General features: G+C 38.8%; 1 protein-coding gene across 12 annotated transcripts in view; it reads right to left on the bottom strand.

Annotated features, from left to right (window-relative positions):
* SLC17A1 (solute carrier family 17 member 1) overlaps window positions 1-16,898 on the bottom strand; it is a 69,780-nt gene that overhangs the window by 3,128 nt on the left and 49,754 nt on the right. For 9 of the 12 annotated variants that reach the window (XM_007186286.2, XM_057555057.1, XM_007186283.2 and 6 more), the window contains one exon: window positions 15,902-16,038. In XM_007186286.2, the coding sequence (XP_007186348.2) occupies window positions 15,904-16,038 (135 nt within the window). In that variant the 3' untranslated portion in view covers window positions 15,902-15,903. Of the gene's footprint in view, window positions 1-2,153; window positions 2,511-15,901; window positions 16,039-16,898 lie in introns of those variants that run through there. The other 3 variants (XR_009009535.1, XR_451349.2, XM_007186284.2) reach the window with 3 other exon arrangements.

The raw sequence follows: 16,898 nt of genomic DNA, 5'->3' as shown, positions 1-16,898 counted from the left end.
TACTAAGAAAATGAAAATGAAACTTCTTTTTGTGATCCTCCACCAACTACACACTCTGGTTCTGCTCAGAAGCATTCCCAGTCCTTTCAAAGAACAAGCTACCAAAACCTGTGGCAATTGGGACAGTGCTATCTGGAAAACTGGACTGAAACCCAGCTTCACCTGGTTAGCAGGTGTCCAGATCAACTCATCTGATGTAATGTTCTCCAAAACCCAAAAAGGGGAAGTGGCCAAGGTGCTTAATTTGGGTATCAGTACGGGAGCCTATCTGGGGCAATGATGAGGAAGGCACACTAAAACATGCCATTCATACGAACAGATGTTTTCTGTGTTTCCCAGTAGAAACAGTTACTTACGTTGCCTAATAACTACCAGTAAGTACCCCCACATGTGTTTCTACGTGTTAAATGAATATAAACATTCCTTTAACGTCAGCAACCATGTTGCGTTTTATCCACAGGAGGGAAAATGCTAGGCAACACAGGTATTTCACCCACGACTGAGAAAAAAGTTGACATCTCTCACCAAAATGTCACTGCTTTAAGTGCACATAGTCCATCGGAAGAAATAAAGATTTCTCTGTTTCCTCTTTTCTAGCATGGCCTGTATTTGGCCAAATTTATGGTGACTAATTCTGTAACAGGGTGTATGATGATGTTACATTGAAGACTTGCTGTGGGTGGCCATATATAACAGACATGAAATTCCAACATGAGGTGTTAGGGTACCTCACAGATATTGCTCAGGATGTGATTTTTAAAAAGTCATATGATTCTAAAACAATTTAGGATTACATAAAAGTAAAAGCCTCAGGAGAGTGGAGTTAGAGAAAGGCTTTGAAAAAATTTTAAAATGTGTGTTTTCCCTATAAGATCAAGAACAAGACAAGGATGTTCACTCTTGCCATTTCTATTAAACATCCTAGTAGAGGTTCTAGGCAGGGCATCTAGGCAAGAAAAAGAAATAAAAGGTACCTAGGCTGGAACAGAAGAAATAAAACTATATTCACAGATGGCATAATCTTCTACATAGAAATTGTAAAGAACCACTAAAAAACTATTTGAACTAATAAATGAGTTCAGCAAGGTTTCAGGATACAAGATTGATATACATAAATCAGTCATATTTCTATATACTTGCAATGGACAATCCAAAAATTAAACTAATTTCATTTAAAGTAGCATAAAAAAGAATAAATTTAGGAATAAAATTAACAATAGAAATGTAAGACTTATACTCCAAAAAGTATAAAACATTGTTGAAAGAAATGAGAGAAGATTTAAATGAATGAAAAGAATCGATGTTCATGGAGTGGAAGACTTCAATACTGTTAAAATGGCAAAACTCCTGAAATTGATCCATAGATTTAATGCAATTTCTATCAGAATCCCAGCAATTTCTCTGTGGAAATTGACAAGCTGATTCCAAAATTAATACAGAATTGCAAGGGACCCAGAATAGCCACAACATTCTTGAAAAAGAAGAACCAAGTTGGAGGACTCACACTTCAAAGCTCTCTACAAAGCAACAGTAATCAAGACAGAGTTGTACTAGCATAAGGATAAATATATAGACCAGTGGAATCAAATTAAGAGTCCAGAAATAAACCAAAGTGTCTATGGTCAACTGATTTTTGACAAACATGCCAAGACCATTCACTGGGGAAAGAATAGTCTTTTAAACAAATTGTCCTGGGATAACTGGATAGCTACATTCTAAAGAATGAATCTGGACCTTTAGTTCACACAATTTACAAAAATTAAAATAGATCAAAAAGATCTAAATGTAAGAGCTGAAACAATAAAATTCTTTGAAGAGAACATAGGTGTAAATTCTTCACAACCTCAGACTTGGCAATGGTTTCTTAGATATAACACCAAAAGCATAAGCAACAAAAGAAAAATTTGATAAAGTAGACTTCATAAATACTAAAAACTTTTGTGTGGCAAAGAACACTATCAAGAAGGTGAAAAGACAACCTCCGAATGGGAGAAACTATGTGCAAGTCACATATCTGATAAGGGTCTTATATATAGACTATATAAACTCAACAACAAAAAGACAAACAACCCATTTAAAAAATGGGCAAAGCTTTAATAAACATTTTTTTGAAGAAGATATAAAAATGACCAATATGTAATGAAAAGATGCTCACCATCATTAATCATTAGGGAGGCGGTGTTTTTGGTTCCCTTTCTAGAAACCAGCTGTAACTTTAGGCCAGAATGTATTAAAATGAGCCACTTCTGAACCAGCAACGCCCAGGGCCCAGGCCTTGCTGTGAAGGCCGCAGCAAAGGTCAGGGCTTGGTCTGCGTGACTTTCCTTCCTGTGCTCATCCAAGTGGTGCTCTGCCTCTGAGTTTGGGTAAGAGAGGCATCAGGACAACTCGCATCAGGTCATTTAGCAGAGATCAGCCATTCCTGGGCTCACTGAGGAGGTATGCTGTGTGGCTGACAGGGTCCTGGTGCTCCGGCTGGGTATCAGGCCTGAGCATCTGAAGTGGGAGAGCTGAGTTCAGAAAAATGGACCATCAGAGACCTCCTGGCCCCATGTAATATCAATCAGTGAGAGCTCTCCCAGAGATCTCCATCTCAATGCTAAGACCCAGCTCCACTCAACGACCAGCAACCTCCAGTGCTGGACACCCCATGCCAAACAACTAGCAAGACAGGAACAAAATCCAACCCATTAGCAGAGAGGCTACCTAAAATGATAATAAGTTCATAGACACCCCAAAACACACAACTGCATGTGGTCCTGCCTACCAGAAAGACAAGATCCAGCCTCATCCACCAGAACACAGGCACTAGTCCCCTCCACCAGGAAACCTACACAACCCACTGAACCAACCTTACCCACTGGGGGCAGACACCAAAAACCATGGAAAGTATGAACCTGCAGCCTGTGAAAAGGAGACCCCAAAGACAGTAGGTTAAACAAAATGAGAAGACAGAAAAATGCACAGCAGATGAAGGAGCAAAGTAAAAACCCAAGAGACCAAACAAATGAAGAGGAAATAGGCAGTCTACCTGAAAAAGAATTCAGAGTAATGATAGTAAAGATGATCCAAAATCTTGGAAAGAGAATGGAGAAAATGCAAGAAACTTTTAACAAAGACCTAGAAAAACTAAAGAGCAAACAAACAATGGTGAACAACACAATAAATGAAATTAAAAATTCTCTAGAAAGAATCAATAGCAGAATAACTGAGGCAGAAGAACGGATAAGTGACCTGGAAGATAAAATAGTGGAAATAACTACCACAGAGCAGAATAAAGAAAAAAGATTGAAAAGAATTGAGCACAGTCTCAGAGACCTCTGGGACAACATTAAACACACCAATATTTGAATTATAGGGGTCCCAGAAGAAGAAGAGAAAAAGAAAGGGACTGAGAAAATATTTGAAGAGATTATAGTTGAAAACCTCCTTAATATGGGAAAGGAAATAGTTAATCAAGTCCAGGAAGCACAGAGAGTCCCATACAGGATAAATCCAAGGAGAAACACGTCAAGACACATATTAATCAAACTATCAAAAATTAAATACAAAGAAAAAAATATTAAAAGCAGCAAGGGAAAAGCAACAAATAACATACAAAGGAATCCCCATAAGGTTAACAGCTGATCTTTCAGCAGAAACCCTGCAAGCCAGAAGGGAGTGGCAGGACATATTTAAAGTGATGAAAGGGGAAAACCTACAAGCAAGATTACTCTACCCAACAAGGATCTCATTCAGATTTGATGGAGAAATTAAAACCTTTACAGACAAGCAAAAGCTAAGAGAATTCAGCACCACCAAACGAGCTTTACAACAAATGCTAAAGGAACTTCTCTAGGCACGAAACAAAAGGGAAGGAAAAGACCTACAATAACAAACCCAAAACAATTAAGAAAATGGTCATAGGTACATACATATCACTAATTACCTTAAATGTAAATGCATTTAATGCCGCAACAAAAAGACATAGACTGGTTGAATGGATACAAAAACAAGACCCATATATATGCTAGCTACAAGAAACCCACTTCAGACCTAGAGACACATACAGACTGAAAGTGAGGGGATGGAAAAAGATATTCCATGCAAATGGAAATCAGAAGAAAGCTGGAGTAGAAATACTCATATCAGAAAAAATACACTTTAAAATAAAGACTATTACATGAGACAAAGAAAGACACTACATAATGATCAAGGGATCAATCCAAGAAGATATAACAATTGTAAATATTTATGCACTCAACACAGGAGCACCTCAATACATAAAGCAAATGCTAACAGCCATAAAAAGGGAAATCAACGTTAACACAATCATAGTAGGGGACTTTAACAGCGCACTTTCACCAATGGACAGATCATCCAAAATGAAAATAAATAAACACAAGCTTTAAAGAACACATTAAACAAGATGGACTTAATTGATATTTATAGGACATTCCATCCAAAAACAACAGAATACAGTTTCTTCTCAAGTGCTCATGGAACATTCTCCAGGATAGATCATATCTTGGTTCACAAGTCAAGCCTTCGTAAATTTAAGAAAATTGAAATCATATCAAGTCTTTTCCAATCACAATGCTATGAGACTAGATACCAATTACAGGGAAAAAAATTTGTAAAAAATACAAACACTTGGAGGCTAAACAATACCCTACTAAATAACCAAGAGATCACTGAAGAAATCAAAGAGGAAATCAAAAAATACCTAGAGACAAATGACAATGAAAACACAATGATCCAAAATCAAATGGGATTCAGCAAAAGCAGTTCTAAGAGGGAAGTTTATAGCAATACAATCCTACCTCAAGAAACAAGAAACATCTCAAATAGAAAACCCAAGCTTACACCTAAAGCAATTAGAGATAGAACAAAAAAAAAAAAACCCCAAAGTTAGCAGAAGGAAAGAAATCATAAAGATCAGATCAGAAATAAATGAAAAAGGCATGAAAGAAACAATAGCAAAGATCAATAAAACTAAAAGCTGGTTCTTTGAGAAGATAAACAAAATTGATAAACCATTAGCCAGATTCATCAAGAAAAAAAGGGAGAAGACTCAAATCAATAGAATTAGAAATGAAAAAGGAGAAGTAACAACTGACACTGCAGAAATACAAAGGATCAGAGAGATTACTGCAAGCAACTATATGCCAATAAATTGGACAACCTGGAAGAAATGGGAAAATTCTTAGAAAAGTACAACTTTCCAAGACTGAACCAGGAAGAAATAGAAAATATAAACAGACCAACCATAAACACTGAAATTGAGACTGTGATTAAAAATTTTCCAACAAACAAAAGCCCAGGACCAGATGGCTTCACAGGCAAATTCTATCAAACATATAAAGAAGAGCTAACACCTATCCTTCTCAAACTCTTCCAAAATATAGCAGAGGGAGGAACACTCCCAAACTCATTCTATGAGGCCACCATCACCCTGATACCAAAACCAGACAAAGATATCACAAAGAAAGAAAACTACAGGCCAATATCACTGACGAACATAGATGCAAAAATCCTCAACAAAAGACTAGCAAACAGAATCTAACAGCACATTCAAAGGATCATACACCAGGATCAAGTGAGATTTATCCCAGGAATGCAAGGATTCTTCAATATATGAAAATCAATCAATGTGATACACCATATTAACAAACTGAAGGAAAAAAACCATGTGATCATCTCAATAGATGCAGAAAAAGCTTTCAACAAAATCCAACACCCATTTATGATAAAAACCCTCCAGAAACTAGGCATGGAGGGAACTTACCTCAACATAATAAAGCCCATATATGACAAACCCACAGCCAACATCATTCTCAATGGTGAAAAACTGAAACCATTTCCTCTAAGATCAGGAACAAGACAAGTTTGTCCACTCTCATCACTATTATTCAACATAGCTTTGGAAGTTTTAGCAACAGCCATCAGAGAAGAAAAGGAAATAAAAGGAATCCAAATTGGAAAAGAAGAAGTAAAGCTGTCACTGTTTACAGATGAATTGATACTATACATAGAGAATCCTAAAGATGCCACCAGAAAACTAGTAGAGCTAATTAAAGAATTGGTAAAGTAGCAGGATACAAACTTAATGCACAGAAATCTCTTGCATTCCTATACACTAATGATGAAAAATCTGAAAGAGTAATTAAGGAAACATTCCCATTTACCATTGCAAAAAAAGAATAAAATACCTAGGAATAAACCTACTTAGGGAGACAAAAGACCTGTATGCAGAAAACTATAAGACACTGATGAAAGAAATTAAAGATGATACAAACAGATGGAGAGATATACCATGTTCTTGGATTGGAAGAATCAACACTGTGAAAATGCCTATATACCCAAAACAATCTACAGATTCAGTGCAATCCCTATCAAACTACCAATGGCATTTTTCACAGAACTAGAACAAAAAATTTCACAATTTGTATGGAAACACAAAAGACCCTGAATAGCCAAAGCAATCTTGAGATAGAAAAACGGAGCTGGAGGAATCAGGCTCCCAGACTTCAGACTATACTACAAAGCTACAGTAATCAAGACAGTATGATACTGGCACAAAAACAGAAATATAGATCAATGGAACAGGATAGAAAGCCCAGAGATAAACCCATGCACCTATGATCACCTTATTTTTGATAAAGGAGGCCTGACTATACAATGGAGAAAAGACAGCCTCTTCAATAAGCGGTGCTGCGAAAACTGGACAGCTACATGTCAAAGAATGAAATTAGAACACTCCCTAACACCAAACACAAAATTAAACTCAAAATAGATTACAGACATAAATGTAAGGCCAGACACTAGCAAACTCTTAGAAGAAAACATAGGCAGAACACTCTATGACATAAATCACAGCAAGATCCTTTTTGACCCACCTCCTAGAGAAATGGAAATAAAGACAAAAGTAAACAAATGGAACCTAATGAAATTTAAAAGCTTTTGCACAGCAAAGGAAACCATAAACAAAATGCAAAGACAACCCTCAGAATGGGAGAAAATATGTGCAAATGAAGCAACTGACAAAAGATTAATCTCCAAAATTTACAAGCAGCTCATGCAACTCAATATCAAAAAAACAAACAACCCAATCCAAAAATGGGCAGAAAACTTAAATAGACATTTCTCCAAAGAAGATATATGGATTGCCAACAAACACATGAAAGGATGCTCAACATCACTAATCATTAGAGAAATGCAAGTCTAAACTACAACGAGGTATCACCTCACACCAGTCAGAATGGCCATCATCAAAAAATCTAGAAACAATAATGATGGAGAGGGTGTGGAGAAAAGGGAACCTTCTTGCACTGTTGGTGGGAAAGTAAATTGATACAGCCACTATGGAGAACAGTATGGAGGTTCCTTAAAAAACTAAAAATAGAACTACTGTGTGACCCAGCAATCCCACTACTGGGCATATACCCTGAGAAAACCATAACTCAAAAAGAGTCATGTACCACAATGTTCATTGCAGCTCTATTTACAATAGCCAGGACATGGACGCAACCTAAGTGTCCATCAACAGATGAATGGATAAAGAAGATGTGGCACATATATACAATGGAATATTACTCAGCCATAAAAAGAAATGAAATTGAGTTATTTGTTATGAGGTGGATGGACCTAGAGTCTGTCATACAGAGTGAAGTAAGTCAGAAAGAGAAAAACAAATATCGTATGCTAACACATATATACGGAGTCTAAAAAAAAATGGTTTGAAGAACCTAGGGGCAGGACAGGAATAAAGACACAGACATAGAGAATGGAGTTGAGGACATGAGGAGGAGGAAGGGTAAGCTTGGATGAAGTGAGAGAGTGGCATTTACATATATACACTCCCAAATGTAAAATAGATAGCTAGTGCAAAGCAGCCACATAGCACAGGGAGATCAGCTTGGTGCTTTGTGACCACCTAGAGGTGTGGGATAGGGAGGGTGGGAGGGAGACGCAAGAGGGAGGGGATATTGTGATATATGTATATAGCTGATTCACTTTGTTATACAGCAGAAACTAACACAGCATTGTAAAGCAATTATACTCCAATCAAGATGTTAAAAAGAAATCATTAGAGAAACACAAATCAAAACCACTTCAAACCCAATAAGATGGCTATAATAAAACAACAAAACAGGAAATAACAAATGCAAGGATGCAGAGAATTGGAACCCTCACACATTGCTTGTGGAAATGTAAAATGGTACTGCCGCTATGGAAAACATTTAGGAGGCAAAGGCAAGTATGACAACACACCAGGAACAAAATGCTGAGAGCTCTGTGTAATGTACTTCCTTATTCACTTAGTTGTTAAAACCAAAATCTAGGTCCCATCCTTGTTTCTTCTCTCTCCTGCACAATCCATAATCTCCCTGCCATATCTGCCCAGCTCTCCCTGCAGAGTCTACATCTAACTGCTTCTCACCATTCCTTCTGCCTCCATCTTAGCCCACACCGTGAACATCTTTGACATGAACTTCTGAAACAGCCTGCCTCCCTCCCTCCACTCTTGTTTTCCTAGAGACCCTTTTCTAGAAGGTAGCCAGAGGATCTCTATACAGCATTAATTAGGCAAGTCACCTCCCTCCTCAAAAGTACTGAATTGATCCAATTATAAATAGAATTACATTCAGACCAAGCTCTTACCATGATCTTCAAGCTCTACAGGATCTGGCCCTTAACTAGTTCCCAATCCCACTTCCTGTCACTCACTAGATTCCAACCACACTGCCCTCTGCTCTCCCTCTTAGGTAGCCTGAGCTCATTCCCATCTCTAGGTCCTTCCCTTGGTTATTTTTGATGCTCGGAGCACCCTTTCCCCTGATTGCCAGGAGGCTCTCCTTCTCATCACTGAAGTCTCAACACAAATGTCACGTCCTATATCTGCATCTAAAGCAGCTCTCCTGGACTCTCTCTATGATGTTACCCTCTTTCATGTTCTTTATGGGCTATTAGTACCTGGAACTGTCTTAACTTTTAAACTATAGATATCATTCATCTTCTCTCCCTATACCCCCCTCCCCACACACCCTACCACACACAACAAAACATAAAGCTCCTTTAGGAATAGAAGTCCTGACGATGTAGCTCACTTCTCAGCACTTATAAAAATGCTTTAAAAGTATTTTTTTTATCTGGTTGAATATTAGAAAGCAGGGGTTCTTAATCTGGGATCTGCGAACTTTATAGAAAAAAATTATATCTTTATATCCCCAACCTCTGGCTGAAATTTAACATTTCTATCTATTATGAATGTAGGCAACAAACCACAGTAATATTAGCGGTACTGATGACTGACACCATAAGAAATCACAGATATCTTCTTATGTCATTACAGTTATTACCAATATTGCAAAATATGCTGTTTTGCTCAACACTGTTTTGAAATTACAATGGTTCTATTAGACCTGTAATTAGTTCTCATTATTTAATGAATTAATAAAGGAGTATATATATGATCATAAACATGTTTTTAAAATATCTTGATAACTATTTCACTATAATCTTTCTCCTTTGGAGTTCTGGGCATTATATTGTGAATTGAGGTCCATCACAAAAAAGTTGAGAAGCCTTGCTCTAAATGAACTTTCACAGGCAGAATGTATGTCCCTTTACACAACTACTATATCTGGAACCCACTGAAATAAATTCAAAGAAGCAAAATCAGAAAATTACAAAGACTAGAGCACTACACCATGCCAAAAACAACAAGGACTATTTGCTAAATTCAAAACAATGGGGATCAAATGAAAAAGCGACATTGGAAATCAACTCACGATGCCTACCAGACTCAAAAGTTTGGTACATTCGTCTGGAAGTAAGAGAGGGTAATGAACCAGGGCCAGGGCATCTGGGAACCAGGTGGACCCTTGCAATCCTGGTGTCCCAGGTCTTTTGGCAATGGCTTCTGGGCTGGAGGAGAAACACGTGGCTGTGACTCAGCTCTTTCTTGTTTTCCCCCAATTTCTTAAATAAAGATGGGAAGTTGGGATTGATCACCTTTGCAACAGTGTGTCAGTTTGACTGACAGGGAAAAATACCGTTGATTATGGCTGACAGACCTGAAGACGCAGATGACTGAAGAAACAACCATCAGCACATCAAAACAAAAAGCAAAGCTAAGGAAAACATCTGCGGAACTACCCCGTTACCCGGGCTGGTGTTCCCTGAGCTGTCCTCTTGCCTAGGGTCTGAAAAGTGGATTCAAACTCCCAGACCTCCAGCTGCAGCCTGATAGGAAGATGGAAACAGCGACCAGGTAAACAGGAGAACTGAGAAAATTCTACCCAAACCATGCTTGGGGAATTACAAGCTCAGGGAGAATCGGTCCTAGCCAGAGAAAAGTAATTAGAAACGTCGAATATGTTAAATATTTTGGAAGGAAAAGAAGGCAGGAAAAGAATGTAGCATGGTAATGGAAAATGAACACATTTTCAAAGATTTCATTAGAGTGTAAGCACAACCCAAACTTACAATATTCCATAAACCTTCCAAATTACTAGAAGCAGGCAAGGGGGCAGGAGGAGGAGGACTTTTTTTTAAAGGGAATATAAAATAAAATGACAGAAAATGAAGTATATTTGTAAACATAATGAATGCAGTTGGGTTAAACTCAGCTAACATAGGAGACAAGTCTCGGAATGGGTGAAATTATTGAACCCAACTATATACCCTTTGTAAGAAACACATACTAAATGAAATGACTCAGAAAGGCGGAATTTAAAGGCTATGAAAAAGTATTCCTGGGAATCTAAAACAAGCACGCACACGCATAAAATTTGAGGATGCAATATCAATATCAGAAAGTCAATTGAGTAAAAATCATAAAATGGAAAAGGCTGATAACTTTACAAAATCAAAATTAAATTTTCAATTAAGATATACTTGTCAAAATCTTTTTGAAATTATAATACAACATCAGAATATTCAATAATGACTGCTTGGACATAAACAGAAATGAATAGAAATAACAATCATGGAAAACTTTAGTATAACTTTTAGTATTTAAATAGGTCAAATATATAGAAACAAGTAAGATTTATAGGGTCTGAATAAAGTAGTGTGATTGCTTCCATAGCTGTGCCCAACTCTGTACCTTGGAAATAGAAGACAAACTTTTGCTAACACCTATGGAATATTTCCTAGTGTTGTTATGTGCTTATTCATAGCAATGGCCTCAGTAATTTCTATATTAAAATATTTGTATGAGATCCTATATTTTTCAGCTGCTGGTTATATTCCATTCACTTACAAAATTTATTAACAAAGACGCCATTGGTAGACATGTTTAATTCCAGATCCAGATTTTTGTTATTTCTAATCAGCAATCTTGAGCATAAATGCATCCTGGTGAATTTTTGTGAGTGCACCATTTTGGAAATTTCTTGGTGCTGGCAAACTGAGTCAAGTACATTTTTGATTGATCACATCAGATTTCCCTCCAACCATCAATTGGATCATTTCTTTCAATAAATTTGCTAACTAGTTATTTTTTAACATGAAAAAAATTTTCTGTATTAATAGGTTAGTCAGGAAACTTACTGTGTGCACTTATTGTTTCTGTAGCTTTCCAGCCAACCCAGTTATATTTTCTAGGTAAACAGTCATATCATCAACTCATAATGGTAATTTTACCCTTTTCCAATGTGGATTCCTTTTCTTTCCATTTCTCTCAACTCCTGTCTCTTAAGTAAAAACCTTGGAGATTGGCCAAGATGTGGGAGTAGAAAGACCCTGAGCTCACCTCCTCTCACAAACACATCAGAATCACTACTTGCAGAATAATCATCTATGAAAATGACTGAAACCTATCAGAAAAAGATCTACAACTGAAGGCAGAAAGAAGAACCACAATGAGATGGGTAGGAGGGGAGGACTCACAATGTAATCAAGTCCTATATGCTCAGGTGGGCAACCCACAAACTGGAGAATAATTATAGTACAGAGGTTTCCCCATAGGAGAGTTCTGAGCCCCACATCAGGCTCCCCAGCCTGGGGGTCCTACACCAGGAAGACAAGCCCCCAGAGCATTTGGCTTTGAAGGCCTGTGGGTCTTAATTTCAGGAGTCCCAATGGACTGCGGGAAATAGAGGCTTCACGGCTTCACTCTTAAGGGATGCACACAAAACCTCACACGCACCAGGACCCAGGGCACAAGCGGTAATTTGATACAAGCCCGGGCCAGACTTACCTGCTGGTCTTGGAGAGTCTCCTGGAGAGGTGAGGGGCAGCTGCGGCTCACCCTGGGGACACAGACACTGGTGGCATACATATTTGGGAGCCACTGTTGCTGGCGGGTGCCACTGTGTGGGATCCTCTCTCTGGCTTGTTAGCACCAAGACCTGGCCCCACCCAGCAGTCTGGAATGCTGGATGCCTCAGACCAAACAACTAACTGGGTGGGGACACAACCCCATCCATCAGCAGACAGGCTGCCTAAAAACTTCCTGAGCCCACAGCTGCCTCTAGACATGGTGTCTACACACAGCCCTGCCCACCAGAAGACCAAGACCCAGCTCCTCCCACCAGTGGGCAGGCACTGACCCTGCCCTCCAGAAAGCCTGCACTAGCTTCCAGACCAGCCTCACCCACCAGGGGGCAGACACCAGACACAAGAAAACCACAGTCCCACAGCCTGAGCGCCACACAGCACACTCGTAGCAGGCCACACCCTACCCTGGGACCAGCTGGGCCCCAGCCCTGCCCACTAGCAGGACAACACAGGGACATGAAGGACCTCATATGCAACTGTGTCAGGAGCCCCACCCCCTCCCCCAGCAATCTGGAAGCAGCTCTGGGATCCCTGGGCCCTGCAGCCAGACTCCAGGACCTGGCTCTGCCTGCCAGTAGTCCAGCACTAACACTAGGACCTGGCTTCACCCACCAATGGTGGGGGGGAACAGCACTGGAGCCTTCTGGACCCTTACTCCACCCACCAGTGAGCCAGCACTAACCCTGGGGCCCTGTGAGGGGCTCTGCAGTCAGCCACCTGTGACCAGGCCCTACTAGGCAACAGCATCCACACAAGGCAAGGCCTGGCAACCAACTGGGCCAGGGGCCAACCAAGACAGACCACCCACATAGTCAGACTGCCACAACAGAAGGACCACAACACACAGCCCTTTTAGGGGGAATCCCTAAAGCTTATACCTTGGGTGACAAGAGAGGAGTATGCTGCAAGAATGCATAGGACTTCTCCTACAGAAGGCCACTTCTCCAAGGTTGAGAAATATAACTAACCAACTACATACATAAAGATACTAATAGCAACTGAGACAAAATGAGGTGGCAGAAGAACATGTCCCAGATGAAGGAACAAGATAAAACCCCAGAAGAAGAACTAAGTGAAGTGGAGATAGGCAATCTACCTGAGAAAGAGTTCAGAGTAATGATCATAAAGGTGATGAAAGAACTCGGGAGAAGAATGGATGCACAGAATGAGAAATTAGAAGTTTTCAACAAAGAGTTAGAAAATATAAAAGAACAACCAAACAGAGATGAAGAATACAATAACTGAAATGAAGAATATACTAGAAGGAATCAATAGTAGACTAAATGATACAGAGGAACAGATCAGTGAGCTGGAAGACAGAGCAGGAGAAATCACTGCCGCTGAACAGAAAAAAAGAAAAAAGAATGAAAAGAAGTGAGGACAGTTTAAGTGAAAACCTCACTGTTTATTGCACAGACAAAATGCCAACCTATGTGCTGACCTACCAAGTCTGTGTCCATAAACCCTACTTTCTCTCAGCTACTATAGGTAAACTCTGGGTTTGTATCCAAGGCCAGCCTCTGCACTGTGCTTGGATTTCATCACCTCTGGACTTCTTTTTTTTTTTTAACGAGGAATCATACACACTGTTTTTTAATATGTACATGATTTGTATAATCAAAGTTTACTTGAGCACAAATACTTTCTTTGCCTATAAAATTGCTGTTATCAGTAGCAGCAACACTTCCTGGCCAAGAAAGGCAGAACTCTCCAGACTTCTACAGCCTGGTGCATTGCTCCCCCTTTTTTTTCCTGTGGATGTACACATGTGCATGGTGGTCAGAGCCCCTTCACCAGCCTGCCTCTCTCTCTCTCTCTCTCATGGTGGTTTTTTAGGGAGAGGAAGAGGGGACCTGGGTGAAGACCTGGGATGATTTTCAGTGGGTGAAGCCATTAGGCTGTACCTTGCAGAAGCTCACAGTCTTCAAGGAGAGCTCTACTGCAAGTGCCCACCGAGGCACACCTCCATCCTCTGTGCCATGCTCTCTAAGTTCCCTATGGACAGGGCCTCAGCTGCTGCTTCAACCTGAGTCTCATAGTATGCATGAGTCCTGGTAAATCAAGTAGTTTAATTCTGCATGTGCATTTTCTCTCCAACGTTGTGAAACCTCACTATTGGATTATACCATCAGTTTATATACTATTACATCTAATTCTAAAACAACAAACATATAAAAAACTCCCTGCTGTACCATGCCGTTTCTCAGCTCTCCTTTATAGGGCTGTCTATTCTTGCTGTCTCCACTTCCTTAGCCATAGCAATCAGACAAGAGAAATAAATAAAAGGTATCCAAATCAGAAGGGAAGAGGTAAAACTGTCATCATTTGAAGATGACATGGTACTTGATATAGAGAACCCTAAAGTCTCCACCCAATGAACAATCTTTTAATAATAACTTTGGGTATGAAAAACAGACTACCACCAGGATCCCAGCAGTTTTCCATGTGGTCTCTCCTAATCACAACCTCTCCCTCCCCCTAAAGGTAATGAGTATCCTGACATTTAGTGTAATGTCTTCTGTGCATGTCTTTGTAGATTTATTACCCACATATGTATCACGTCTTTGTAGATTTATTACCCACATATGTATCACTGTAGACTTTAGTTTTGCAAGTTTTAAAAAATTTTGTACGTCTTTTAAGTCTCTTTGAATCTAGAGACTCCCCCTCCATCACTCTTCTTTTTCCTTATAATTCATTTGTTAAAGACAATTATAAGACAGTTTAGATTCACTGATGATATCATTAGGATTTAGTTCAACATATTCTCTATTTTCTGTATTTATTACAAAACAGTAGCTGTATCCTGAGGCTTGATCACATTCAGTTTGATCTTTTTAGCAAAACCTTGGTGGTGGTGCGTTTTTTCACCAGGATGTACACAATGTCTCTATGTCTCTCTTTGTGATATCAGCCACTGATGCTCAACCCTAGATCCCTTAATTCACTGGGGTTTGCAAAATGGGGATTTTCTACATCTATCAATTCTTATTTGTGTACTAGCTGAACTAATTCTACAAAAATACATTTTTCCTACTTATTTATTTACCACTGACAGAGTTTAGAGAAGAAAGGCACAATATCAGAGTCTCCTTTGAACTTTAATGGATGCTTTGTCTCCATCATTCATTTGAAAACCACTCTAGTCAGGATCACCTTTAAAGTACCTCTTGCCAAACACATTAATAAATTCACAGACCTTATATAATTTGATCCCTTGATAGCATTTGCCACGGGTACAAATTCCCACCTTTTTCACTTTTTTTCTTAGACACCACATTCCTCAACTGTCTTTCCTACTTCACCAAAGGCCCTTCCCAGTTTCCCTTGCAAGCATTCCCCTCTCTTCCTCACCTTTAGATGCTAGAGAGGCCCAGGCTCCCAAATTTATATCTCTAGCCCCAGTATCTCTCAAGAATTCTAGACCAGTATATCCGCTGGGCTGCATGCCATCTCATCAGGATGTCAAATAGTTTCAGACTTTACATGGCCCCCTCTTCTCCCCCAAACCTGCACCCCTTATTTTTTCCCATCTTAGTCAGCAACACCACAGTTTGCTCAGGGGCCATCTTTAGCTCCTCTCTTTCCTGCATCCCCAGTTTCAAAATCTGCCCTTAATCGGATCACTTCTTACCTTCAGAGATAAGTGTTTTGTGTTTCTTTAGCCCAGTCTTGAATTTCTGCCTTAGCAAATATAAGGTAGAAGATTAGGCTTATCACATTATTGGCTACCATCATGAAGAAGATTTTAAGCCAGGGAGAGTCTTGATCCTGAGGAATTAAAGTGCAAAAAATTATAAATTGTGTTTTGTAACATTTAAAATGTAATATTAAAATTAATATATGCTCAACGCAGGTCACTAAAACAAGGCAAAACACTAACATGAGGAACAAAAAAAGCCATTTCACTCTACAAAGATAATCATTATTTATCTTTCCATGTTTTGATTTAGATCTATGTATATATAATTTTTCATGTATAAAAAGGACATTGTATGTATATAGTGCTAAAGCCAAGAATGCATATGGCTTTTCATTTAGAAATATCTCATAAACATGTTTGCATATCAGGAAATATTTGACTATATCATAACTGTTACTGTCTGATTAGTAATCCAGAGTTTAGTCTTACAAAATTTACAAAAGCATCCCTTATTTCTTTAGAGTTGTTTTTCACTTCTTGTTGCTATAAATTTGAATATATTGGTGGTTAATTACATATATAGCAACGCTTTTGAATAAGATTTGTCAAATATGCTTTCCTTATTTATAAAAATTGTTGACACATTTTCTCTTTCAGCCTATTAATATGATCAGTTTCATTAACAGATTTTATTAATAGATAGAGTCACTTTTACTTTCACAGAAAATGGCCTACTTAATCATGGTGTCATATATATTTTAATATGTTGGTGGATTCTGTGCACAGGTAATTTATTTTTGGAATCCATATTCAAAGATGACATTAAGTTTCAGTTATGTTTCAGATTTTCTTTACCACTTTACCCTTTACTTTTTCATCAGCTGAGGTTAGATTTTATGTAGTTAAATGTAAAATGCATTGTGATTGGGTTTTGGTCTCTGGTGCTATGCTTTTCAAGGATGTCCTGCCTAAAGCTTAAATAATTATT

The sequence above is a fragment of the Balaenoptera acutorostrata genome, chromosome 10 (assembly GCF_949987535.1).
Source record: "Balaenoptera acutorostrata chromosome 10, mBalAcu1.1, whole genome shotgun sequence".
Lineage (NCBI taxonomy): Eukaryota > Metazoa > Chordata > Mammalia > Artiodactyla > Balaenopteridae > Balaenoptera > Balaenoptera acutorostrata.
Note: the sequence above shows the minus strand (reverse complement) of the source record. Positions and strands in the feature narration are given on the sequence as shown.